The following is a 27886-nucleotide window of genomic DNA, read 5'->3' as shown; positions in this document are numbered from 1 at the left end:
TGTGGAAAAATACATTTATTTAATGTTCTGTTTGTGACAAAGTTGGACATCATTTAAGCAGAATAGAAACAAATCAGGTATCTTACATTGATATTAATCAGCTGCATTAAAATGAGACTGACATAGACATTGCACTGCTGTGATTTTTTATTATAGTGTCTACTTCTTATAGCTCTAAAGGCCTCAGCAGAGCTTTGGCTTCCTGGTCTGTAGAAGGGATGTCACATAGGTGCTGGAGAAATGCTCGTCCATGGATGCAGGTCTGGTTGCTCTCACCGAGCTGCTGATCCATCCGTAGAAGGGTTTCCTCCACATCACATCTGGATAAATTTGTAGGTAACTGACGGGCAAGTCGTACTGCTTCACCCTGTGAGGGAAAAGTCACAATTCAGATATTTAATAAAACAAACAAAAAGCTACAGTAATAACACTGTTAATCCTAATTCATAGCATCTCTCACTTGTAGGTAGTTTGTGACTTTAAGTGGCCGGCACTCTTGCACAGTCGTAGCCTTCCCGTGAACAACTGCAGTCAGGATCTCCCTGAGGTCCTCCACACCGAGGAAAGGCACGCAGTCTGCCATTGCTGTCACTTCCAGATGTCTCTCGGCTGACGTGAGGCCTGGCCAAAACAAGCAGAAAACAAGGATTAATATACTCCAGACGCTACTACTATCTCCAGGAAAGAATAATAAATAAATATTGTGGTTTACGGCAGGACTGATGACCAAGTCAAACAAGCGAAGGGCCAAATGGAGTGTTAAATGGCTAATAGAAGCCCCAGCAGACTGGAAGGAAGTTGACTTGTAGGGTGGAAGAATGATAGCTTCTCATTTCATGAGGAAATACTGCAAATCATGCACAATTTATATTTCTGATACACAACTTTGGATGCAAAATGAACTCAGAAAGATTCTTAAAAACCTGGAGAAGTAGAGGCAGGTAGAATTATTTCTCAAATATTTCTGTGCTGGTTGTGTTGCCTGTGCAAGACCGCATAGTCCAGTACATTTGCTTTTAAATATGTATTTAGACAGCAATAACTGACACCAACAAATTAACTTACAATAATAAGAATAATAATAATAAGAATAATAATAATAATAATAGCAGCAGCATATTTTACTCCATACAGATATTTGCTGTTTTTTTTTTTTTTTTTTTTTTTAATTTTGAAATCCATTTCAAAATGCCAGTATCAGCAGAATCACATTGTACACAAGTTTTTGGGAAATGAACACGACACATTTTAGACAATTCTAACAAAAGGATAAGATATGCAGCAGAGATTGTGCAATGAAACCATCTTATATATGCCGCTACCTTCAGTCCAATGCACACCCACCGAGGTTGGCAGTGCCAGATGGAAATTCCTGGAATTTCTTAAAGGGCAACCATTCTCATCACCTGCACACTGGGGTACAAACCCACTGTGAGCCCACTCTGTCAGGCAGAGAGCCAATGTCAACTGAGGTGAACCATTCCAGCAACAAAAACAACCAACACTGATTCACAGGACACTGTACAGCCCTTGCAAGCGAACAGAGAAATAATGTCACAGTGTGACAAAAAACAGTTTAATTTCAGTTGTTTACTCTTACATTATATTTATAATTTACATTACCCTTACTTTTAAATGAATTTATCACAGTATATACATGATTAAACTACACCGATGTATACTGTTATCATCAGAACAATCAGTAAATCTAGACTGAAAAACTATGCTAAGTAAATATACAACAATGAGATTTTTCAATTACTTTTTTTTTTAAATGAGGTTTCAATTATTATATATTATTATTATTTACATATCCTATACTAGCAGCTGTAACAGGTTGTTAAAAGTTACCAGATTATTGGTTAATATAACTCATTTCTTAGTGTTCATTATTAAAATATGTGCGTAGTGCAAAGATAACTTTTCACAAACTTTACTCCTTGTACATGTGTGTGAATAGAGATGCTGCGGGCAATGGACATAATATACTGTATGATTAAGTTGTCCTAATGTGTCAAAGTTATTATTACACTTGTCATGATCCATTATAAAAGACAAAGCTTTTAATTACAAAAAAAAAAAATATATATATATATACCAGGTTGTTTGGTCCTATAGGTCAGTTCTCTCACTTCATCTCTCTATTTCATAATTCATTGTTTGACAAATTTGTTAAAAGAATGGAAATATTATCCACAACTAATCCGATACACAGAAAACTCTGTCGGAAAAATTTGCCTGTAATCCAGTTACTCAGGACTGTTGACATTTCTAAGTGGCTGGTGAACTATGACATTAAATGAAGACAAATGGCTCCAACATTTGTTAAATAAACGGGACGATCCGTGAGACCTTTAAACTGCGTGACTCAAAACAAATTCGATTGGGTGTGTTGTAGACTGTGTGAGGACTGTACTATTTTGTAATCAGGTTCAGAGGGACAGGACTGGCAAATTAACGTTCAATCATACAACCGCGTTACGGTCTGAATTTTTATTTACAATGTACCTGGAGTGAGTTGGATTTTAAACCCATTAGCCACAAGCCTGGGATCAGAGAAGAGGGCCCCTCCGTTTAGCTCAGGGCTTTGTTTCTCCATGTTGCACAAAGCCTCAGTATAGTCAGCTCCCCCTAGAACACTATAAAAGACAGACAAGGAGATGTTTAACATACAACAACAGGGTATTTTCGGACATTAGAAAAGCCTTAGAAACCAAGGATTTGTTTGTCTTAAAAGAATTGTCTCAAACATATATGTATGTAAAGAAATTTGATGAGTGGACAGTTTTCCACAAGGAAAATGACTGTCAGGGTTGGCATGTTGCTGGTGAGCAGTGTGTGATACCTTACCCATCTGTTAGCTGTATAGGGTTCTGCAGACTCACTGCTGGAAGTATATTATTCTCTAGGAGTCTCTTAAACAGCAAGGCTTCCTCCACTCGAAATGGGTTTAACAACATGAGCCTCTGACCACATAAAATGACCCAGGCGCTCTGAGAGGCCAGCCGGTTTACAAGACAGAGGCCCCGTGGCACTGCGCTGCTCTGGGATGAAAGGCGCTGAAGCTGCAGCCGAAGGGCAGCTAGGCTGCAGGGGAGGGGCTGCGAGGGCTTGGGTGCAGGGCTCCTCATCTTCTTTTGGGGCTGTGCAGAGAAGAGCTGGTCCAGCAGCTGCTGGTTGGACAGTGGGGTCTTGCGCTTCTGGCCCCTTTGGGGGGTCCTGCTCGTCTCTCTGGGGCCTTCGGCAGAGGCCATCTTGGTCCTTTGCTCGTGGTGTTCCAGGTGTTTCTTTGCCTTCTCCTCATACCTGCAGAGTTCAACCAAGTCTTTCAGAGTTACAACAGTAGTGACAATCCTCTTTGAAATCTATTCCCTGTTGCCATCCCAGCATGCACAAATTTGTAGAACAAAAACATGCCCAGATCTCCAATGTTTGAGTGAAAATAACCCTTATGATGTGATCAGGGTTATCTTGGATTGGGCACACTTAACATTTTTTAACAAAAAGCCAGTGTTTTTGGAGCTTGACACATATAGGAACTAAAAGTCAGGGTATCTCTGTCTCTGCTGCTTTTTTTAGGATTATGTTTTGGGCATTTTAGGCCTGTATTTGTATAGGACAGCTTAGACTTGAAAGGGGAGAGAGAGGGGGAATGACATGCAGCAAAGGGCCGCAGGTCGGAGTCGAAACCACGGCGTTGAAGAGTAAACCTCTATATATGGGGGCCCGCTCTACCAGGTGAGCTGACCAGGCGCCTGACTGTGAGCAATCTTTAATTAATCTGTCTCTTGTCAGTCCCCCAACTTTATGGAAGTGCAACATTTAATTCAATGTCTAGATTATGTATTGTATTTGTTTCAACAGCATTTAAATGACTACATTTCAAAATGTAGTTAAGACCTAATTCACACTCAAATTAGCCATTTTAAAATGCTGTTAATTCAGCAGTATTATGTAGCCTAGGCATCCAAGTCCACCTACATGCCTTCATCACTAAATAAGTGACACAGACCTTTAACACGTCTGGCATATCTGGCTTTACATACAATGTTGTGCCTGTTGATAACTTAATTTCTTCTGTGTGGCACAGTTGCTAAGCTGTCATCTGTTGTTGCCTACTTAGAACATACTACAATATGTTTAAAATAAGAATTTAGATTCTAAAATAATAGAAGATAAGGAGTACCACCTTGTTTCCACTGTACATGCAAAGAACATGTTGAGAATTTGATTATATATATATATATATATATATACAGTGCTGCTCATAAGTATTCATACCCATGGTCAAGTTGACTAAAAAGAGGAATAAAAAATCATCTTTTGGAAATTGATCTTAATGCCTTAATTAAAAAAATGAGGAAAAATCAGACCTTTTAAGGACACCAATTTGTTTTGTGAATGAATAATGTATTGTAAATAAATAAATGTTCTTACTTAGAATACAGGGGCCATAATTATACATACCCCTATGTTAAATTCCCATAGAGGCAGGCAGATTTTTATTTTTAAAGGCCAGTTATTTCATGGATCCAGGATACTATGCATCCTGATAAAGTTCCCTTGGCCTTTGGAATTAAAATACCCCCACATCATCACATACCCTTCACCATACCTAGACATTGGCATGGTTTTATTTCAGTTAGCCTAATAGCTGGTTTGATTTGCATTGATACGGATCTTATCTCAGTTAGCTATTAGGCTAACTGAAATCAAACCATGCCAATCTCTAGGTATGGTGAAGGGTATGTGATGATGTGGGGCTATTTTAATTCCAAAGGCCAAGGGAACTTTATCAGGATGCATAGTATCCTGGATCCATGAAATAACTGGCCTTTAAAAATAAAAATCTGCCTTCCTCTATGGGAATTTAACATAGGGGTATGTATAATTATGGCCCCTGTATTTTAAGGAAGAACATTTATTTATTTACAATACACTATTCATTCACAAAACAAATTGGTGTCCTTAAAAGGTCGGATTTGTCCTCATTTTTTTAATTAAGGCATTAAGATCAATTTCCAAAAGATGATTTTTTTATTCCTTTTTTTAGTCAACGTTAGCATGGGTATGAATGCTTATGAGCAGCACTGTATATATATATATATATTTATTTTTGCCAACTCCTGTTTCCATAGATCTTATCATATGTTAAGCATTAGGGCTTACACTTCAGCACCCCATTATTCAAATAACCTGTTTCGTGAACTTGTGCAAGTGTAATTCCTAGAAGTGGTGTGCCACTTAACAGTGGCGGTGAAAGGAGCCAAGTCCTCGCCACATCCTATTTCATGTTTAAGACAGCACTACGTCAAGGCAGGATTCTAAACAGATGTCTTTTTCCATACACTCTTCCATACCTTATATAAGGCCCCAACTACTGCTGATGCACATTTTCCAACTTTGCAATTACTTTAAATTGGTATGCTGTAATCTAACATAATTGGCGCCTTCAGCGCAGTATAATGGTGTTATTCCATGATGCCACTTGCTGAGTAGCTCAGTGGATAGAGATCAGTAGGTAGCACAGTTTGCACTTTTTACTGACATGCCTGTGCAACTGGACCATTCAAGAAGCTACTAATGAGTGTGTGACAAGATTCACCTCTCTTCCTATTTCATAAGTGGTTTTGATACAATCAAATCGATAGAAAGCTTGCCCATGAGAAAAAAGAAAAAAAAAAAAAAAAAAAGTTGTCCATGGCCTGTGAACTGCGCTGTGCTGCCTGACCTGCTAATCGCACCATTTTGTAAATGTTTTGTGTACTGTGAAGTACATTTACATTTATGTGATCACCACGTTTCTTTTGTTGTGTTTGTTTTCATCCCTGTCTTACCTTCATTAATGTAAATCCTTTGACTTGGGAGGGAGCAAGGGGTCAAACACAAACACTCATTACCTCCATCTGTTCTGTGCCAAATCGGTTCTTGACTAGCCAACTATGTGTCTCTCCTCATACCACTTGTGAAGTTTAGGTGAGATTTTAAATGGACAAATGGACTGGAACCTGGTAACAGGACCTGTAGATATTACATTTATGTTGTGGTTTCTAATTGGAAATCAGGAATTATCATTGACTGTATATAAAAGGGAAGCATTATTTCATATCTTAAATCTTGTCTTTGTGTCTCTATGAATGCCTATGTTTAGGGACTATTGTAGGTTAGAGTTTAGATTCTCTGCACGAGCCCGAACCAGGCCCGACCCGACCCGACATTTTTTACGCCGCTATGATCGGGCTGGGACCTTAAACAAGCATTTGTGTTTTTTTAATCATTACTTTATTAGCCTTATTCGGTGGGGAGAAAGCTATGCCTCTCCAGCTTCTCCCGTAGCTCTGGGTATATGTCCTGCACTGACTTGAGTGTGAGGTAAACTGGGCTACATCGCGTCTCCCCCATCTGCAGCACTGTTGTCGGCCAATTAGGTGATCGAGACAAGAAAGTCTCCTATATGGTTCCAGGGCTTTGATTATGTTGCTGCATTGATCTGTTACCCACAATATTCAGCTGAGGGAGCTATGGGTCGAGGTTTTTTTTTTTTTTACGTTTCTTCATTCGGATCCATTTGCGATTCATTCCATTCTGAATAAACAAACAGCGCAGTTTACACGCTTCGTCCTTGTTGCATTACCGGTATTTATTAAGATCATTCTAAACAGATTTCTGTAGTTCAAACAATTCAGAATTGTAGTTGAGAACGTCAGTTATAACAGCCCACGTATTAAAATTACAATTAAAATTGTCGGGTTTAAATCGGGCTCAGGCTAATAATAAAAGTTAATGTGTCGGGCCGGGCCGGGCCGGGCTCAGACACAATGTGCACGGGTAGGGTCAGGCTTCATTTTTTTGGGCCCGATTTAAGCTCTATTGTAGGTATGGAAAAATAAAGACTTTAGGGATTTATTATTAAATAAATGTTCAATAAAACATGCCACAAATGTGGGACATGTGAATACTCTGGATAGATGGCATACTTTGGAAATAGAGGACATTTCACTAGTAGTGATACCTGCTGTACTGCGGAAAATGTCATCGACCTGAGCCCCTAGTAGACACAGTTGTCTGGAAATTAGAAACACAGCTCATATCAACAAAGTTTCCAGACTGAGCTTTTACACATGCAAATGACAGGTCAGACCCCCCCCCCTCTCTGCCTTGCAAATAACAAGAAATGGAAACAACTGCTTGGAAAGGTGAAGGTCTGGAAACTCACTTCTTACGATCTTCCTCCCTCAGATTTTTCCACCTCTCGTGAACGGTGACGCCGACTTCCTGCAGGCTGGCTGTAGGCTTCTCCCTGAGGACCTCTAGCCTGGCCTCCTTCTCGAATAGGGCGGCGGGAGACAGCGGTGCCCTCAGGGCGCGGTTACTGATCAGGTCGTAGGCCGTCAGAGCAGCCCGCTTCTCTGTTATGGCGTTGAACATCTTTTTGTCTGAGCTGCTCTGACTCTTGATCTCGTCAGAGTGATTGTTCCTTGCGGGTTGATGGATTTTGACGGGCTGCAGGGGCTCCCGTGATACGGGGTCGGTCAAAGCCGTCCCCCGGCTCCAGTCTTCAGCCGATATCTGGTCTTTGCTTGTGTCTGCGCTTGACGCAGCATTGTCCTCCAGTCTGTCAGGGGACTTGCTTGCTGAACCGGTTTCTTCTGTCTGAGTGCAGCTCTGAGAGGTTTCATCATCATAGAGAGAAAAGTTAGACAAAAGTCCAGCTGGGATCTGGTTGACAAACCAGTCCTCTGCTACAGAGGATGAAGAGCTGCCATTTGAGGTCTGGCGGTCCAGTGAAGCAGCAGTGCTTATTGCTGTTGACAGAGCTGTGTCACCGTGTTTAGATGCACCTTTGGGGAAGTTACCGTGGTGGTTGGCGAGACTGCCATCCCTCTCTACGCTTTCTTCATTTTCCGTTTGTGAAACATCAGTCTGCAAAGGACTAGACGGTGAGGGGGACGTTTCATGGCCAAGCTGCTTCTCAGCTGGGGGGTCACCATTGGGCCGATAGCCATAGAGAGAAACCAGAAATACCTCTAATGCGGTCAGCAAAGCCTCCTAAATTTCAGACAGATCACAGACGGTAAAAAAAAAAAAAAAAAAAATTGACATTACACAGAGTTTAATTCCAAATCACATCTGGTTGGCTGGGGTTTTGGTTAATTTCTATTAATTATTATGTTAATTTAATGTCTAGTGTGCCATTCACTGCATATGCACACGCATTCATTCTCTCTTGTGGGGGGAGGGGCTTAGGAGACCGTTTTGGGCTTTAGTGGAAAGGGGGGAGGGACTGAGAAGTTGTTGATGTTCAAATGTTTTGGCTAAGTCCTGAATCTTCACAATCCTACCTACGGCCCCATTAATGTCCTTTTTATAAAACATGAACACACAATAAAGTGCAGCTCTACAGACAGTAGTAGTAGTAGTGAGTTTTGAGTGGCATTTCATTCAGATATACAGTATTGTGGTGCGAGGTCAAGGGACCCCATTCCAGCGTTTCCCTCGCCAGAATGTAGCCTAACTTTGGAGCGTTATTTAACCCCCTTCCCGACAAGCTAGCATGACATAGTTGGTCCCAATTGATTCCGGATTTCATGAATCGATATTGGCTCATTCAAATGAAAATCGATTTAAAATCGGAAAATCAATTTTGTTAAACCCAGCCCTAATCATGACAGAAATGTTGTCTGATCAACTTCAATGCGAATATACTGAATTTCATAGCTACCTTGTTATGAAGAAGAACCTGGGTCTTGTCCGGTGTCAGATTGACGTCGACTGAGGATGGTGGAACCGTAATTTTAAGCATGGCGGTGGGATAACGGTTCCGGGCCGGATCATCCCGATACTGAGCAGTGTAGTGTTGACGCAACAACTGATGATCGATCACACAATCCAGCCAGCAATGCCAACATGAAATAAAAGAACGTTATTAGACACAAAGAAACTATTCATTGTATGAATTGTGTTGTACCGAGTAATCCAAAATGACTCTACCTTCGTTACATCTTTTTGGTGGACAGGCCGGTTGTTGACAAATATAAATGTTTTGTCAGGGTTAGATGAGCTTGTAGAAGAGTAATCCGCTCCAGGCTTTGGAAAAAAGCCATCTAAAACAATCTGAAACATTGATAATATTTATGATCTAACAGATAAGCACAAAGTAGGCATCATACATAAACTTGTCAGAATAAAATACAGTATGGAAACATTTACACTACATATGCAAATAATGGTTTTAATAAAGGGCTGAATTTGACAAGGACGTTTATTCTGTAACAAGACCTTCATGCTTTTGCAAACATTTTCAAATTGACATGCTCAGCAGCTGGCTGCCACGGGGGCGTAACAGAGTAACTACTGGTTTTGAAACCTGGACATTACATAAACTTTACCATCATTACATTTTCAATTAGGACGTCACGGTTGATCCATTCCGCTGACAGCACAGCTGCACAGCTGGGAATGAAGCCATTAATTCTGCTTGTGCGCAAGCAAAACAGGCACTCAGCACCGGTCATTGCATACCGTGCATACACGGCATAATGAGGACGAGTTGTAGCGCTACATTCCCTAAGAAGTCCACTACACTCATCTCATCGACTCACTTTACATTTTTGATGTCTTATTACAAACTTAATTTCACAGGAAATTTGGAAACAATCAAGAAAGACAGGCAGAGAGACGTCTGAGTTTATTGGCATCAACATACTCCATTATGAACATAGTGGCCTATAGAGGAACATAGCATGTCGTACATGATCACCTTTCACCTAGAATCATGCCAGAGGCAGTTCTCATGAGCTAAAATTGACGACCCAACATACACATCTGAACAATTGCACTTAAAACTTCATCATGAATGTAAGCTAGTAAGAAATTATGGAATGCTATTAATGTTCCACAGATTGCAAGCGATATAGCTATGCTTTTTTGGCCTAGGGCTCATTATTAGCAGCAACGCAAACCAATGAAGTTAATGAATGAACTGCTGTTTCAGGTCGGGGCACATGTGCTTCTCTCCATTTCTGCTCATTAGGGTCACTTTATGAGAGCACGAATGGCACCTCTGGCCCCAAAGGGCCGCGGCTATGTGTAGCCATGCTGCCAAAAACGAGGGTCACATTTTGTTCCACAGAAGAACAGCTCTTACGACTTCCCGGAGCGAGGCCCCGGTGAAATTGTCAACCTGGTTCCCTTGATCACGAAGCTTTGGTGATGGGGACAAAGAGGAGAGAAAAGTTCTCTTTTATTGCTACAGGGAGTAAGAGGAAAAGGTGAAAGGTCGTTCCCATAACTGGGTACCAAAGTGCAGCAGCAAAATAACAACAACAAAAGAGGAAAATGAGAGAGAAACGGGGTGAAAAGGGCTGCTCCATATCTGTCAGACTAGATTAGTGGGCAGGGCGGCAGCAGGTACGAGCCACATGACACCTACCGTGACCAAGCAGAAAGTTACCGCTCGACAATAATTCAATTACGATCAGCAAAGCAAAGCTTAGCTAACAAAAATCCCTCACTCTTCATCAGGAAAGAACTCAAGAGAAAAGGACAAGGGAATAGTTGGCGAGCCACCAACTGACCACATTTGCTGGCTTCAGACCAGGTGTTCATGATGAGGTTATTAGCTCACATCAAGTATAACGTGCATGCTCTCATTTGCTCTGCAAAAAGTATCCATCTTAACCAGGCATTTCATGTAATATTGACAGTTACAATTAGACCTTTCTGAAGGAAGTAAAACAAATAAGACATTGAGTCATCATCATTTATTCCCAAGGCAAATTAACTTGTTTCAAATCTAGTTTAGGGTTAGTAGTTAGTTCTTTACTTATTAAGTTTTTAAGCACTAGTGTCACACAATTTCAAAGACACTGACTTTCAACCACATATCATATTTCTGTATTCGGCAGACGGCCGCCCACCAAGAGTCAGGTTCTGTCCGAGGTTTCTGCCTGTTTAAAGGAAGTTGTTCCTCGCCGCTGTCGCACCAAATGTTTGCTCTTGGGGGGAATTGCTGGGTCTTTGTAAACTATGGAGTGTGATCTAGACCTACTCTATCTGTAAAGTGTCCTGAGATAACGTCCGTTATGATTTGACGCTATAAATAAAATTGAAAATTGAAATGTCACAATATTTTATTGCATTTTAATTTTGACTGAAAATGAGGTAAATGACATGTAATTTTAGGATGGACTGGATGAATGAGCTTTTTAGGGGGGAAAGTGTGTGTCTTGTGAAGATGAACTGCCATAATGGCTGCACACTGAAGGCCAAAGGGGCATGGGAGCCACAGTATGAGAGCAAAGAGTACAAGTTGTGCACACGAGGTGGGAGGGGTAGCATGCAGCTCTGTGCCCGTGGCGCGCCTCCATCAGAGTGGAATGCACTCCATGTAGTCTCTTCACATTCACGACATCCTTTTGTTACAATGTTCAAAGGTGACTTTGTCCAGCTGGGCAATGGTCCATGTGACAGACAGACAGGGTTAACTATATCAAACTGGTTTTCTACTAATGCACATGCATGCAATGTTATGAAAACCAAAAGAAAACTAACAAACTTTATTTGCTACATTTCTCTCTCATTTCTTCATATTTCCCCTCAACTAACCTCTGGTTGCTCTTGGTGATGGTGGCAAGGGAGCAGGTTGGCAACGGCGCTGGCCCCCAGTGTCGCAAGGAGGGCACTTCTGTGATCTGCCACCTTGGCCTTCTGCCAGACCACCACCTGCAACAATATGACACCAGTCAACTTCCATGAGTCCACATCAGGGCGAATCACACTGCACAAACACCCCTAAAGATAGGAACTGGGCCACGGAGCATCGAACATAACTGGAGTTTGTACATTTTGTTTCTTTGTGTCAAGAGATCAGCAAGAGATGGACAAAAATCATCACGTTTAAAACGTATAGCCATATCAGCCTACCTCACAATTTAGGGCAAAACATAAAAGATATGGAAGAGTCTTCGTTGCCAAAGTAAAAATGAATGGGTTTTTAAATTAACATTAGCCATTCATTTCAAATCAACAACAACTGTTGGCATTATTTAAACACCAAACCCGAGATACCATACACAGTCCTATATATCTATATATTTATCTTTATTTATCTGTAGTTTATTGTTGTTTACTGTTTGTTTACTTTTTGTAAAAAATATTTAGCTAAAAGTTTATTATTATTGTTATTCTTATACTGTATTTTTTCTATACTGTACTCTATACTATACTGTACTATTTTATACCTCTTTATTTCAAGAGTGTTTTGTAAGCTGCTAAAAACCTGCTGCTGGATATCTAATTTCCTTGCGGGAGTCATCCCAAAAGGATCAATAAAGAGAAGTCTAAGTCTAAGATGCTACATGCAACTAATCCTTATAGATATGTTGCTGTGAAAACAGTTAAGGTTGGCATAATTCAATATTAAATCTGAGGGACTTTGCAATTACAACACAGGCTCAAAAACACTTAAGTTTATATTATGACTTTGTTCAGGGACCGATGACACACAATGTCAACAAATTATGATACATTAAAGGTCATAATTATTTTCCTAACAATTACCTTATATCATTTTTGGAATGATGTCAGATGAGAAAATATTTTCGGTGTAAAATATGTTGACACCCACAAGTGGGTTTGTAGTTTGTGTCCACCAGCGAATTTATTTCCCGGGTGTTGATTTCTAAAAGCGTTGCAGGGCATGTCTTGGCTATTAAATACGCAATTTGGCACATGCAAACAGATCACTCCTGTAAACAGTTCTTGAAGAAGCTATGAAACACGACACGGGCCGAAGAGCAGAGTTGGAGATAACGGATAGGGGCAACTGAGTGCTGATTGTACGAAATGGGTTCACTACCTTCATCCGACCACCTCGAAACTGATTTATATGAAAGTTATACGGTGGTCGTGTGGCTCCTCTGTGACCCACACCACCACCTAACACTTCTGTGTACAAACTGGCTACAGCAGCCTGAAACTGAATCTGGGGTGAAGTCCGCAGCTGTGTTCAGCAACTTACTCAGGCATTACAATCAGCCAAATCAGAGTTCAGTCAGCTATATTTGTGTTTGGAGCACCTGATAGTTACGCTTAGCTGTGGTGGGAAAGAGCATAAGGGATGGAAATGTCTAATTGCTCAATAGTTCCACCACTGATTCATCTAATGTTATGTAATGGAACAACCCAAAATAACTGGCATTTTTATTTTGCACACCAAAAGTCTGCAACCCTGTATAACCCAGGGGACGGGTGATACAAAGTAACCGAACACAACCAGTTTAAAAACATGCAGTTATTTTTGTCATACATACCAAAAATATGCAACCTCAATATAACTCTGATGATAATTAATGGCTGAATGATAAATTATGTCAATAAAACTGGACATTGTAGAATATGATGCATTGCTTTGGTGCGTGTGTTGCTTATATTTAGTTAAGTGTCTATTGTCAACTACCTCAGCCAACAATCAAGTAGTTGTTTGACTGTTCCCATTGCTAATGGACATTAAGAAACACGCTTTTTTAGCAATTTACACATTACTTTGCAGACACCATAAATGCAAACTGTCTAAACTGCAAGAGTCACATTTTTTATTATGAAGGGCAAAATCCTGAGTATAATTACTATTCTTTGTGGCGTCAAGGTGAGTGGTTGGAATGATACAGGGCAGACATGTTAAAAGCTCTGACTTGGCCACAAGTCAAACATTTAAGACAATATATTGTAAATTTAGACTCTTGTGTGGGGTCATCATTAGTGTAAGGTTTCAGAGTACATACTGATTTTTTTCCTCTAACTTTTTCTCCTCTAAGTCCATTGTCTAATGTTTTTCTTGTTGTGCTTATTGCTTCCATTTAAGCACTATCTGACACGTTGTTACATCACTAGTCTTCAGAGAGCGTTTGTAGTTCTCTCTATCCCTATATATTTCTATTATACCATTACATAGCCTATTTATATTTATTGATATAAACTCTTTTGATGACAGCAAATGTCACCTTAGCAGATCTCAACAACATATTTCAAAAGAACAGGGGACCTTTAAGCCACACTTGACTGTCCTTTCAGTACATTGGTTAAATACCTACTAGCCCCTTTCAAACAGGTCATTATCCTAGAGGTTAACATACTTAAGTGCCCTTAAATAAATACTCGGGCAGAAACGACAAGCTGATCGATTTTAATAATCAATTAATCATTTATCAAGTACAAATGCCAAACATTTTCAGGTTCCAGCTTCTCCAATTTGAGGACTTACTGCTTTCATCAAGTTTTATATCATTATTATTTAAATATGTTTGGGTTTTGGAATATGGGTCGGACACAACAAGCTATTTGTAGATGTCGGGTTGAGCTCTGGGAAAACTGTGATGGGGCTTTTAAACAATTATTTGACATTGTATAGACTGACCGAATAAAAGAAGAAGAAAAAAAATTAAACAGATTGGATTGATCAGTAATGAACATATTTTGTTAGTTGGAGCCATAATAAATACTGAATGTACTGAACTGTGTACAGCTAACGTTGAGGGTAATTAAAAAAAAGTCCTCCGACTTGTAATTGTTTCTTAATAGCTACAGGTACCTTCTGTTGCATGCATGTCATTTGGAGACATGTTTTTATGACTTGAATTGTTATCAAGCCGAGACAGCACAGACTTACTAACCTGCACAGAAGCCTCTTTCTGTGCAGTTTTCGCGTGGCTCAATAAAAGCTTTAGTCTGTGTGATTCTAAAATGTTTCTACAAGCCAAATAAATACTTTCCATTACACGTAACGATTTCATAGCTCACTGACTCGCATTAGCACTGACAACAAAACAACAGGAGACTGGGGACAATTACTGTCTTCAAGAAGGTGTTTGATTAATAATTTACCTGACAAGCTAATGAATATCCTTTAGTAACGTCCTGTTTAAGGGCTTTGACACGTTTGACACAAAATCTTAAGAGTGGCACAAACACCAAGCTCTACTGTAGAAGAAGACTATTTACTTTTGCAACATATTACATTATCAAAATGAGTGAAATTTAGACAGGGAAACTCTGTATGTGTGGCTGGGATTATCTAGGCTACTTGTAATTTTTCCTCTCCATTAATTTATCTTACTTGTTATTATTTTGAGATTTATTTATTTATTTATTGATTGAATGTCGATGGATACTAACTATCCTTTGGTTCAATACAATTGTGAAACATGTAATTCTCATGTGTTAAATTAACTGATCAATGCAAATATATTTGAAAACAAAACAAAAAACATGCAGCACTACCTCTATGCAGAGCATTTTTATTTCATGTAGTTAATAGTTACTCACTGCACTTTATTATTGTTGTTGTCTTTATACATTCATTTGCTAGAAGCAACTATTTTTTTGAAAGTGCTTTATAAATATCATGTGTTATTATCAAAGGTAGTAGCTCCAGATGTAGTAGCAGTAGTGTCAAAATGTCGAGGACCAATGAACTTCATGGAATCAGCGGACCTACTTTTCCCTGGACGTTCCTGTGTGCAAGCACTAATTTTACATATTATGTAATCTTACATGTCAATGCCATTAATTAAGTTCGCCACACATATAACACTACACTGTGAAAACATGGCATATTAACAAAAAGCGAGGGGGATTTTGAGCCAGTGATGTTGGGACAGTCATTTGAAGACTAATAAGGACATCTAGTGGTTGCTGTGCATGGAGGACTACACGCGGTATGGGCAGACACACTTCATTATGTGTTCTTTTTTTACCATTGGCCCATTATATACTTTACTGCCGACTTGAAAAGGTGACAAGTTTGTCATTTCGTCCAGCATAAAGAACAGCAGTTAGACTTGTGCCTTTATCAGCTTGAATTATGTCTGTTACAATGGATTCCAAAAGGTGACAAGTTTTCACTGCAGACAAGAAGCACTGCAACGGGCACACCGAAACTTCTCACACCTCTCCTATTCCACTACACCTGTCCACCTCTACGCTCAGATCAAAGACACAGCTGGCAGCGTACAAAGGCTGATTTACAGTAGTATGTAGGCTCTACGCAGAGCTTACGCCTTGGCCTACGTAAGTGGCCTACGCCGTTGTGAGGATTTATACTTCTTCGCTGGTGTGTCTGCGTCGTTCTAGCGTATTTCTTAAGAGAACAGCAGAGCCGGTATGTGCGTATGTGTGGGCAGCATGAGGTAGAGCGAGTGAAAGAGTGAGGCTGCGTTCACACTGCCTGCGTCGGCCATCAGACGGTCCGGCAAAAACGCAGCTCTTTCCATTCATTCTGAATGGGGGTAGGGCGTTTAGGCTGCGGATGCCGCAGGGGGGGATACGCAAAAACTACGCAGCAGGCCTGTGGCGAAAAGTTGAGACTGACTCAACTTTTGGAGAAACGCAACCAGACGTCACGCTGCGGTGGCCAATCATGTAACCGGAGATCAGACTTGTCGGTGTGTTTTGAGCTGTGGTTTGAGGCGGTGTGAGAATCCCGTACAGGAAACAGGAAACATCACTGCCTCTATTGCTGCCATGAGAACGTTTTAAAACACTATGAGGGTTCAAAAAAAATGAAACTCAAGCACTGAACTGCCCGGGAGTAAGTGTTGTTTCCTGCAACAACAAAGCACTCGCTATGTCTCGCTCATCTCTTTTCTTTCTCTATCCCCCTGTGAAATAAGCTGCCTTCAAGTGCAGTCGGAAACGTCAAAATCTATAAACGATTGACGGAAAACAGTAATTGTGAAATATAAAGTCTACTTGTGCTTTGTTGTGGGGATTTAAGAACACAACAGGATGTCACACAAATGGGACATTTTATTGGCACCACCCTGCGGCAAATTGCCGGATCACTGTTTTGGTGTGAAAGTCCACTGACGGGGATTAGCTCCGGAGCGAGTACCGACTCGGCGGTGGAGACGGAAAAACAAAGTTTCTCCTCTGTGTTTTCTGACCACGGTCGGAAAGCTGCAGCAGGAAAGGTTAACCCTCTCCTCGATTTTATGGAAATGCGACACTGCCAAGCGGACCAATCACAGTTGTTGCTGTCTGCGTCGCTGCGACATGTAGTTACATTTCTGGGAAGGTGCACGCCAGGCTACAGCGTAGGGTACAGTGTAGGGTTCAAATCTATGTGTACCTAGGTACGTACCTGACATAGATTCAATGCAGTACCATGAACCAGGCTTAACTCTTGGAAGGACCATAGTGTGACACAGCAGTGCATTATTAAGCTTATAGCTAGGGAGTGAGGAGTTGCAGCATAGTAGAGTAGAGGGAGGCAGGAAGTACAAGCCCGTTCCGGCAGGGGAGAATACGAGCCCAGTCCAGGGCCCCTCTCTTTAGCCTGCCTCTCTTAGTTATGCTATTATAACTCTAGACTGCTGTGGGAAGCTCCTTCCAAGGACACAATGAGCCGCTCCCTCTTCTCTCTTTTCACTTGTCTCCTTTTGTGTGCATCTTAGTCCCAGAAATGCTTGTTACTAACCTAGCTCTGGGGAGTTTTCTCCCCGGAGTCCCTTTGCTTCTTCTTCACTCAGAACATCGCCTTGGAATTGGGTGGCACCTACACCGGGGTCCTGGGTGCAGCTGACACTATGGACTTACTACACCCTGCTACGCTCTGCGATTCCCCGCAGTGGCCGACTGCGTCCTGCCGCGTCCAACCGCGTCCACCCAGGCTGCTGTGCCACACTACACCCCGTAACGCCCTGCTGTGCCCTACTATGACATGAACTACTACGACTACCATTGTGATCACTGCTTCACTATCTTTATTATGACTATTATTGCCACCATTCACCACTCCCCCAACTGGTGCCGTCAGACACCGCCTACCAAGAGTCTGGGTCTGTCCGAGGTTTCTTCCTAACAAAAAAGGGAGTTTTTCCTTGCCACTGTCGCAATAGCTACTGCTAATGCTTGCTCTTGAGGCAACCACTGTAATAGTTGGGGCTTCGTAAACTACAGAGTTTGGTCTAGACCTACTCTATCTGTAAAGTGTCTCGAGATAACTCTTGTTATGATTTGATACTATAAATAAAATTGAATTGAATTGAATTATTGTGATGTCATATTTTGATGAAGTGATCACTGCTTGAATCACACTGATCATGCAGATTGACAGCTAAGAAGTGATTTATGCTGCAGGACTGGGTAGAAACTACTCTAAGGACATTTTGATAGATTTTTTTTTCTACAGTAAAATCTTCATTGTAACTGAAATTAAACCAATATGACCACAACTGCCTTTATCGGTTATGTACCAAACTACAAACCTTTTAAAATCACCTTTCAAGCCCACAGGAGATTAGTGTTTGATACTCAGTTTTGGGTTGCGTACCACTTTAAAACAGACATTTTGTGAAAACATGATGGCTTTATATTAATTTAAGCTTTGTCTACATTTAAACATGTCATCAGTCTCCATTGTTGATTGTAAATAATATACTGTATATTATGTAGGGGTGTCCCCGACTAAGGATTTACACATTCAAATCAGAATTGTCGAATCTTTCTATAGTCGACTGATAGTCGAATCATCTGTGTGTGTGTGTGTGTGTGTGTGTGTGTGAGAATGGGTTGGGAGGGGCACGACACTAGTCAGCAGGAGGGTAAAACAATCAGACTGACGACGGCAGTTCATCTAGTAGATGAACTGCCGTCGTCAGTCTGATACTGTGGGTGGATCTAGAAAAAAGACGAACATATTTTAAGTCCCAACGTATGATATTGCTATTCGTAAATTAAAAGCGCCATTACATATGAAAGAGTGAACCGTTTTTATTGGTAATAAACTTACCCGTTTTAAGTGGAAAGCCATGTTTGTTGTTGACGAGCGGTAGGACATGAGCTGTTGGCACAACTTGCATTTTACCTTTTTTGGATCATCTTTTACCATTTCAAAGTGCATCCACACTTTAGATTTTCTTTTTCCAGACATTGTTAAGTAACGTTAATCCCTCGTCTGTCACGGATCGGGGAAAGTGAAACTTAAATCTGTCACAGGGGTGTTTGATTTACACACACACACGTAAAAAATATTTATTGAACGCTTCTTTCTTTTCACGTTTTTTTTTTTACAGCATTATCATAATTAAAGGCTGTATATAACTTAATATAACCGTACAAAACCAGTAGTTCTGTGTGAAATTAGACATTGAGCACCCCCATATTGCCAAACTGGTATGATCCTCGTTTCATAATAACACCCGCGAAGATTCGACTGTGAGATTGGTGGTCGAATCAGGCTCCGCATATCGATGCATCGAATCTTCGACTATTCGGGGTCACCCCTAATGTTATGCATATATTTGTATGCTGCCACTTACATCTGGCATTACCTTCAGATTAGTCACCAGTGAATGTTGTCAAAACAGTTTTTCCTTCTCTAATTTAAAACTGAAAAAGGGGGAGGGGGGGAGTTACTGACCTTATTGTGAATGAGTGTGAGCCTCAAGTCAGGTTTTATAATGGCGTAGGCCATCAGCAGGTCCTGCATTTTCTTCAGTTCCTCCTTGCACTTCTTGGTAGAGGAATAGTACTGCCGTCTCACTGGAAGATTCTTGAAGAGCTTCAGTACACTCACTGTTGTACCTGTAAGACACAAAGAGCAGAGGTGTGCAACAGCTTTTGACCTAAAATGTACTTTTCCTGCAACAAGGCTAAAGGACTCACTATATCTAATGGGACACTGGTCACGCTGTGTGTTATTCCGATACTTTTACCAATAAACACCAATGTTACTGCTATCATCAAGAATTGTACATGATCCCTTAAATACTTGTATGTCTTTCTACTGTTTTTATTCCAAAATATTAATAACGAGTACAATGCAGTCATGGAATAAATGAGTAACGTCATCACCTCCCCTTAGGGAGGTGATGTCGTTACTCGTTACGTCATCGCTACTCTAACTAAGACATCCCCAACTTTAGCCATTTTTAAAACTATGTTAAAGACGGTTCTCTTTTCCAGAGCTTTTAATTAGTCTTGTTTTATGGTACTTTGTAGCACAGGAGATAATGTGACTGCTGGTGGAGCCAAACATGATGCACATGGGTGGCTGAATGTGTCAGTGACATGACGATGCATTTCCAGTTAAGCATTGTTATACAAAATTAAATCTGCTTTTCGATTGTTTACAATGTCTCGATCTGTACCTACAACTCCAATCTTCCACTTTTAATCCTTGGTTTCTGTGTCTCACTACAGGACTGATTCAATGAATGGTGCCTTGCCTTGACCTAAGTGAGACGGCTTCTGAGAAACAATCTCCCCTGTGAAGTCAAGGGTGTACTGGGTGCTGATGTCATCCTCCTCTGTCTTCGTGATGACAGACACCTACAAAAGGAAAGAGTACAATAAAACATCCAGTTGCCAACCAACCCAGTTTATACGCTGTAATAAACCAGGGTGCATATTTCAATCCTAAAATAAACTGATAAATCAAAGAGCCATGCCATCTGTAAAATATAATAAATGTGTGCAAGTCAGAATTGTTTTCTTTTTCATTAACTTTATTAGTTCAGTTCATGTATACAACTCATAGATCAATATGTATAACTTCTGATAATTCTGTCCCATTTGACTTTTTCCTTTATGATTTTGATTTCTTTTTTTTTTTTAATTATAACTTTAACTTTTGTGATAAATGTTCTGTGTTTGCCTGTTCAATGTTCCATGCTTATTAAAAGAGAAACACGTATTGCTGGCAACTCTTAGCTACTGTATGTTCTCATCCTTGCATAAGAATAAAGAGCAGTTTTGATGGTGTCTCATGTTATAGTGCTCCGTGACATGTTTTATCTGTTACAGTGAATATTGAACTTTAGCTAAACAAAAATTGCAAATCGAATCGTAATCCTAATATTTGGCAGAAAAATCGCAATTAGATTCAGATTCATTAGATCCCAAATCGTTCAGCCCTACTTTGGATCTTTGGATGTTAATCACTTCTCACCTCGGCCACGGCACAGATGGAGCCCAGTGCCTCTCCTCTGAAGCCGTATGTCTCCAGTCGCTCCAGGTCCTCGTGGCTGCAGATCTTTGAGGTGAAATGTGTCACGGCCATCACACGAGTGTCTTCGGCTTTGATCCCATGGCCGTTATCGCGCACTTCTATCCGGTCCAAACCGTAGTTCTCCTGCAATGTCAAATGAAATGATGCTGTAGACTGCCTGAAGGGAAATCAAAATCAGTACTGTGACTACTCAGCACACGTTTAACTGCAGGAAAACTATAACTATCCATTAATATCTTCATAGCAATGTGTTGTTTCAAACCATGCTTTATTTGGATATTTTACTAATATCATGCATGCACTAATAATAGCATGCAAACATGGTGCTGCTAAATATCCAGGAAAACACCAATGACAAGGTGGTTATACTTTCCAAAATGCAAATCTGATTAGTTAAGAGGTCTGCAGTAGAGCCCGACCGATATATCGGCGGGCCGATATTAGGCATTGTCCAAACTATCGGTATTGGCATTTATAATGGCCGAAAAATGAATATTTAAAAAATTAAATAAAAACGGACGAAACACCCTTCAACCATGTTATGTTGCACAGTTTTTCCACCAGAGGGCGCTCTACAACGTCCCTGTTGGCAACACTCTTTGTTTTTTGTTTGTTGTTATTGTGTTTTTGTTCAAAGGACTTTAAGTTTCATATCTTAAGTTTGTATTTTTATCCTTTTTATTTATCAGAACTTTAATATATTTTGATGTCCCTCTGTTCTGTTGTGACAATAAAACAAACAAGTTTATTTTTAAACTGCATTATCACATTATTTTAGTGAGGACTCATAAATAACTACAAATAATTAATTACGGAAATTAGTTTATGTTTTGTTACGCGTTTCTGGATTTTAAAAAATATATATATTGGCTGATATATCGGAATATCGGACTTTTAAATCACCAAATATTTGTATCCACATCGGCCTTAAAAATCCTTTATCGGTCGGGCTCTAGTCTGCAGTATCAAAGAAACACAGATCTCAAAGCCTGAGGATTAACTTGCTACACCTAGATTAGTTTTAAAAGATCACTTAATATAGTTATATATATAGATATATAATATAGTTATAGTTGTCCTGAGATGCAAAAAAATATATAGTATAGCATATATAGTCTCATGCATATAAGAGGCATCCCCACCTGTATGATTAAAGCCTACTAATGCTATCCATATTGTTTAAGCTTTATTGAGACAAATCCACCTATAGACAATTCCACTTATAATTTATCATTTACTAGGAATGGGCGATATGGAGAAAATTAAAAATCACGATATTTTTGACCAAATAGCTTGATAGCAATACTGCAACGATATTGTAGTGTTGACTATTGGTGCTCTCACAAAATATTTACACAATGAGATTTTTGATAAATAATCATCAGTAATGTGGATATAATGACTAAGTGGGTAAAGGCAAATAATAGAACAGATACAACAGTCCAGAAAATGACATCACTTTACTGTAATGCAGCCTTTAAAACCAGGAAAAGACTACACTTATGCCATATTACGATATCCAAAATCTAAGACGATATCTAGTCTCATATCAAGATAACGATATATTGATATATTGCACAGCTCTATCATTTACTAATCAATCACATTTTTCAAAATTTCTCCTTGTTCTAAAGTCTGTTATTTAGACACTGTACCAGTTTAACGTCAATGCTTGAAGCCCCAGCATCCAGGGAATTTTCCATCAATTCTTTCACAACGTTCACCACAGATGTGATGACCTGGGAGCTGGAAAGCAGCCGCACAGTATCGGGAGGCAGCTGCTTCATGACTGAAGGTACCTGTTGAAGAAAAGTCTGGTTTGAGTTTGGTACTTCTGAGTGTGGTTGAGTCACAACAACAGTATGACATAGGGGTGGAGCGTACCTAGAGAAAAGATTTTAGTGAGATCAGTGGCTTTACACACGACAACACACTTCCATGAAGCAACATTTCATGTAGAAATGATACGATAAAAATAGAAAGAAAACACATTTAAACACATTGATGTCTCCTACTTAAGAGTACACACATACATTGATAAGAAAAAGCAATGTAATACTGCACATAGCTGTTATTGTTAATGTCTTCAGATGAGTCCAACAGTGTCTCTGAACCCAATGGCTCCACCCAAACACCAAAGAAATATTGAAATAATGAAATATTCATTTTAGGCATGGGCATGAGTGCAAGCCTGTGATATCGACAATACAATACAGTGAGCGTGTGACTTTTTTAGCATTTGCAGCACACTTCATTAAAAATTGACATTAATAGCCTGAAAATATCATGTGAGGCAAACAAATGTGTCTTATTGTCCATTTGCGTTAATTAGCAAGCTTGATCTTGATTGAAACGGGAATTCAAATTTTGTTTGGGGGTTTATCTTACCCATTTCCAATTACAATTAGTACTAGTAATATTGGATTAACGCTAACGTTAGTCACCATAACGTTATAACGCTACACACTTGTTAACCCTGTCAAGAGAGGGAAAGGCAGTGCATATGCCAGTTTTTACTGCTAGGGAGATGAAAACATTGAAGTTATTTTCTTTCAGTCAAGACACAATTTAGACTATTTTATATAATAGATAAACGTCATGTCACGCGGAACACCTTAATAAATTAGTTGAAAGTCGCTTTACAGTAACTGTAAACGTCAGGTTGGTTAACGTTAGCTGCAATAACTGAACTGCTCTCCCCAATTCCGTGTAAACTTACGTGGCGACATTACAAACTCATATTAAGCCTAATGGTAACGTTAATATATAAATAATAATAATAAATAAGCAGATTAGATACTGACTTGGTTGAGTCCTTTCGACTGCAGACCGCGAGCCCACCTAGCTAAATCATAAACAACAGACACACGAGCCACACGGCGGAAGTGAACTGATTCCCGCCCCCTTCATTACACTTTGATTGGTTAGAAGTGACACGAGGGCGGGTTCGGTAAGCCCTGCTAATATTCTACCCTGAAGACAAACTAGCAGGTGAAACCTTTGTCAGGCTACTTACGCGTTTGGTAGGATTGCCATACCAAAACACAATCAGCCTCTAACTAACCCTAACTTTAACCCTAACTAACCCATCACAGGCAATCTCAACCTTGACATAACAACCTGGTTCGTAGAACTTGTTGGCGGCGGTACCATAGAGGGCGGGACACAGCCTGAGAAGTAAAACGTAGGGCTTCAGTACCTCGTTGTCCTTCAAAACCACGACTACTTCCGCTCAGGTCAGTCTACGACGTGTGTTATGCGGCTGCGCTCGTGAACAGCAAAGACACATCAACAAGGAGATAAACCATTTCTCTCCATAGCAGTTTGTTTCTATAAATACCTCCACTGCTCGCTACTACCTGTAAGTTTGCAACAGTTGGCTGTCTGGGTGTTTAATGTTAACACTTTTAACCACCAAATGTTTCTAACTGTTTCTTATTAACGAAATGACGCTGAACAACTTAGTTTAGAATAGTGGTGATTTGGTCCGGGCTATGTACTGGAGACGAAAACAAGTCAAAGGCTAGGGACGTCTCATGTTTACACATCTAACGTAACTTGACAAGGCAATAAAGTATAGATACCATCAGTTTACATTAAGTCACTGATGAGTGTAATCAGTTTGATGTTTTATGTAATCGTTTAACTAAAGGTATTTTGACAGTCGTACGGTTTGCTATTGCTATGAGCGAATAGACTCAGTGATAGTGGTTTAGCACCAAATCTGGTATTATTTGTACAACTTTAGTCAAATCTTGTCTCATCATTCTTTCCGTCATTCCCATCGGTGCAGATACTCTCTACAAGTAATTGGCATTGTCATCAGTTTTGTTATCAGACCGAATGTATCAACTTTGAATCTGTTGTGGACTGATAAGAGCACCAGTATACCAGAATGTAGCAGATAGCTTCATGTTACACTAGGGTAATTGAGGACAGTCCTTAGGCTAAATGTTGGGGCTTGTGTAATGTTAGCCTGATACTTTGACATTTGGTCCAAAGTCATTAACATATATTCTCTACATTCACAGTGGTAAATACATTTTTTTTAAACAATTACCAGATGTCAAAATGTAAACTTGCTGGTAAAATAATGACATGCAACTGGCTTTGTTGGGAATGTGGAAGAAATACATGACTTCAAACTTAAGCTCTGTTTGTTTTCTTTACTCCAGTCTGACAGCTTAAAGTGTGCCAGAGGGTGAAGTTCAATAAGATTGCACAAGTTTGTTTTTTTTTTTAATCACATTTTAGACTTGCATGAAGGGCTGCTATATTGGCAATCGTTGCTTCTTCAAATGGTATACCTTAAAAGAGTTGCATGATTGTGGGATTTAGAGCTTACATAATAGTTATTGTTCTTATGTCAAAGTCTGATTATTGGATATTGCCACAACCATTGATTGATCTGACATTTTAAACTTTTGAAGTACTTGCAAAAGGACACAAATGGCTTTTAGCACAGTAACAAAGTCAGTGTAAAAAATACATAAATAGTTGTTTGTTTTTGGACCCTATTGATGAGCAAGACAGCCAATGCAGAAAGCCTTTTTTTTTATAAACATTAAGTGGGAACTTCTTGCAATAGCTTATGGGGAAATGAAAGAAAAAGTGTGGTAAATAAGTGTATAATAATTTGTGAATGTATGTATATATATTTTCTGTTCACAGACCAGAATGAATGTGGGTGTGGCACACAGTGAGGTGAACCCAAATACACGGGTCATGAACAGTCGAGGGATCTGGCTGACCTATGCACTGGGTGTCGGAATACTTCACATTGTGCTCTTGAGCATTCCCTTCTTCAGTGTGCCAGTGGTGTGGACTCTCACTAATGTCATACACAACTTTGTAAGTTACATGCTCACACTTTCAGTACTGCTCACCACGCCAAACCGACCAACTAGGTCATTCAGATTGTCAAATCGCTCTCCAAAAACAATTAACCATTTTTGCTTTATGGGTGTTTTAGATAACAATTTGAAAACCACAGTCCGTTGTAGCCTCTCAAGCCAAATGAATCTTGCATGCAAGCTTAGCCGGGTGTCTGTTACTTCCTGCCTTGCCTGTGCTTGTTAAAATATGCTCTCTTTTGGGGAGGCTGTCCTTGTGGCAACCTAATGCGTGGCCTATTATGATAATTCCCCCACTCCACATGATGTCTGTTGACAAAACTAACCTTACATTGTTACATGGCTGGCCTCAAATGAAGAAACAAAGTCGATGTGTGTGACATCATCAAGTAGTGCAAGCTCGAAGCAGTTCACAAGGATTGTGTGTCACAGCCAGTATGGAAGGCTATTAACAGTAACGGCTAAGGTCAACTAAGGGCTATTGTTTTCCACACAATGCAACTGCAGTGTGCTGATTAATGCTTAGCTGTATGTCAGCATTTCAGTTGTATAACTTTTCCCTCTGTAATGCAGGTTTTCCATTTAAAGCTGCATTCTTGTGTTTTGACATAGAGACGTGTAATCGGAAACAAGTGGCATGCCCAAGATAGCTAACTCAGCAATAACTTGGCATCGTCCTATGCTTTTTTTTGTGTCTCTAGAACATAGTTTCATCAAGGGCCCAAGCACCAGACAGGAGCGGTATTGTTTCCATTAGGCTTTTTCCTCCTCAAACTTCCTGCAGCAACATACTTGTCATTAAAGTAAACGTAGTTTTGTACAGTTAGAAGCTTGACATTGTATTTGTATAAAAATATCTCTGAACCAGTCTTAGAGAAATGGCCTAACTACTCTTTTACATTTTAATTTCCATATATCGCGAACATAAAGTAAACACAGTTTTGTACAGTTAGAAGCTTGACATTGTATTTGTATACAAATATCTCTGAACCAGTCTTAGAGAAATGGCCTAACTACTCTTTTACATTTTAATTTCCATATATCGCGAACATTATTCAAAACATACATTAAGTTATGAAAACAGAAAGGACAGCCCATGTAATCAGTCTGCTATGTTCTTGTTCTTTACAGGCTGCAAGCACTGCACTTAGCTGTGTTTTTGTCTCTACAGGGAATGTATGTCTTTATGCATGCAGTGAAAGGCACACCTTTTGAGACCCCTGACCAAGGAAAAGCCAGACTTCTTACACACTGGGAACAGCTCGACTACGGCGTGCAGTTCACTTCATCTAGAAAGTTCTTCACCATCTCCCCAATCATTCTGTATGTATTAGGGATCACATGATTCTGTCTTCACACTGATTTAGACATCGAGATAGGGAACATTTGATACTAGCAGACATAAAAGAAAGCATTTCATCATCATCTCTAAAACTGTTGATCATGACAACAGCATTAAAGGTCTGTGGGACAGTTATGGAAACTGACATTTGTAGGAATTCTATAGATCATTTTGTTTCGTCTTACTGCCTTTTTCATGCTTCATGGGTTTTTTTTGTCTGTTTTGCTCCACAGATACTTCCTGGCAAGTTTCTACACAAAGTATGACACCACACACTTCGTCATAAACACTGCCTCACTTTTGAGCGTCCTGATCCCCAAGCTGCCACAACTACACAGAGTGAGAATTTTCGGCATCAACAAGTATTAAGTAATTGTAAATGCTATGCCTCATAGCAACAGATGTTAACTCCTGTGTAGTCCATACCGCCTAATGTGTGTGCTAAGTCGTACAGTTTGTGTAAACGTCACTGTCGTCGTTTAGATGTATCAGGTTTACGATGAAATGTTAAAAAAAAAAAAAAAATGCAGGAGTAGGTTTGTAGATGACAGGATGCCATATGCATTACTAACTTATGTGAATATTTAATGATGTATTTTGGCCTGCATAGACCTGGGCTGGCCCAGGCATCAGTGAGGCTTTTGGTTGAGTTTGTTTCTTCTTTGCCCTGAATTCACACAG

General features: G+C 39.9%; 2 protein-coding genes across 4 annotated transcripts; one reads left to right on the top strand and one right to left on the bottom strand.

Annotated features, from left to right (window-relative positions):
* Positions 1 to 24155, bottom strand: pms1 (PMS1 homolog 1, mismatch repair system component). 2 transcript variants are annotated; one of them, XM_031304597.2, is made up of 13 exons: positions 24131 to 24155; positions 22666 to 22809; positions 20951 to 21133; positions 20229 to 20331; positions 19421 to 19584; positions 11608 to 11724; positions 8992 to 9114; positions 8723 to 8869; positions 7217 to 8049; positions 2851 to 3306; positions 2509 to 2639; positions 461 to 621; positions 1 to 367 (listed from the first exon to the last, which is right to left on the bottom strand). In XM_031304597.2, exons 2-13 carry the CDS (start codon positions 22795 to 22797, stop codon positions 167 to 169), a joined length of 2751 nt encoding a protein of 916 aa, XP_031160457.2. In that variant the 5' UTR covers positions 22798 to 22809; positions 24131 to 24155; the 3' UTR covers positions 1 to 166. The 2 variants fall into 2 exon arrangements, with proteins under 2 accessions (XP_031160457.2, XP_035859911.1); XM_036004018.1 differs by lacking the exon at positions 24131 to 24155 and adding an exon at positions 23815 to 23941.
* An 84-nt stretch (positions 24156 to 24239) lies between these two features.
* Positions 24240 to 27713, top strand: ormdl1 (ORMDL sphingolipid biosynthesis regulator 1). Of its 2 annotated transcripts, none has more exons than XM_031304604.2 (4): positions 24240 to 24371; positions 25682 to 25861; positions 27035 to 27186; positions 27439 to 27713. In XM_031304604.2, exons 2-4 carry the CDS (start codon positions 25688 to 25690, stop codon positions 27572 to 27574), a joined length of 462 nt encoding a protein of 153 aa, XP_031160464.1. In that variant the 5' UTR covers positions 24240 to 24371; positions 25682 to 25687; the 3' UTR covers positions 27575 to 27713. The 2 variants fall into 2 exon arrangements, with proteins under 2 accessions (XP_031160464.1, XP_031160465.1); XM_031304605.2 differs by lacking the exon at positions 24240 to 24371 and adding an exon at positions 24384 to 24532.
* Positions 27714 to 27886: the final 173 nt, after the last annotated feature.

Source organism: Sander lucioperca, chromosome 8, assembly GCF_008315115.2.
Source record: "Sander lucioperca isolate FBNREF2018 chromosome 8, SLUC_FBN_1.2, whole genome shotgun sequence".
NCBI classification, from domain to species: domain Eukaryota; kingdom Metazoa; phylum Chordata; class Actinopteri; order Perciformes; family Percidae; genus Sander; species Sander lucioperca.
This window is presented reverse-complemented; position numbering and strand designations above follow the sequence as displayed.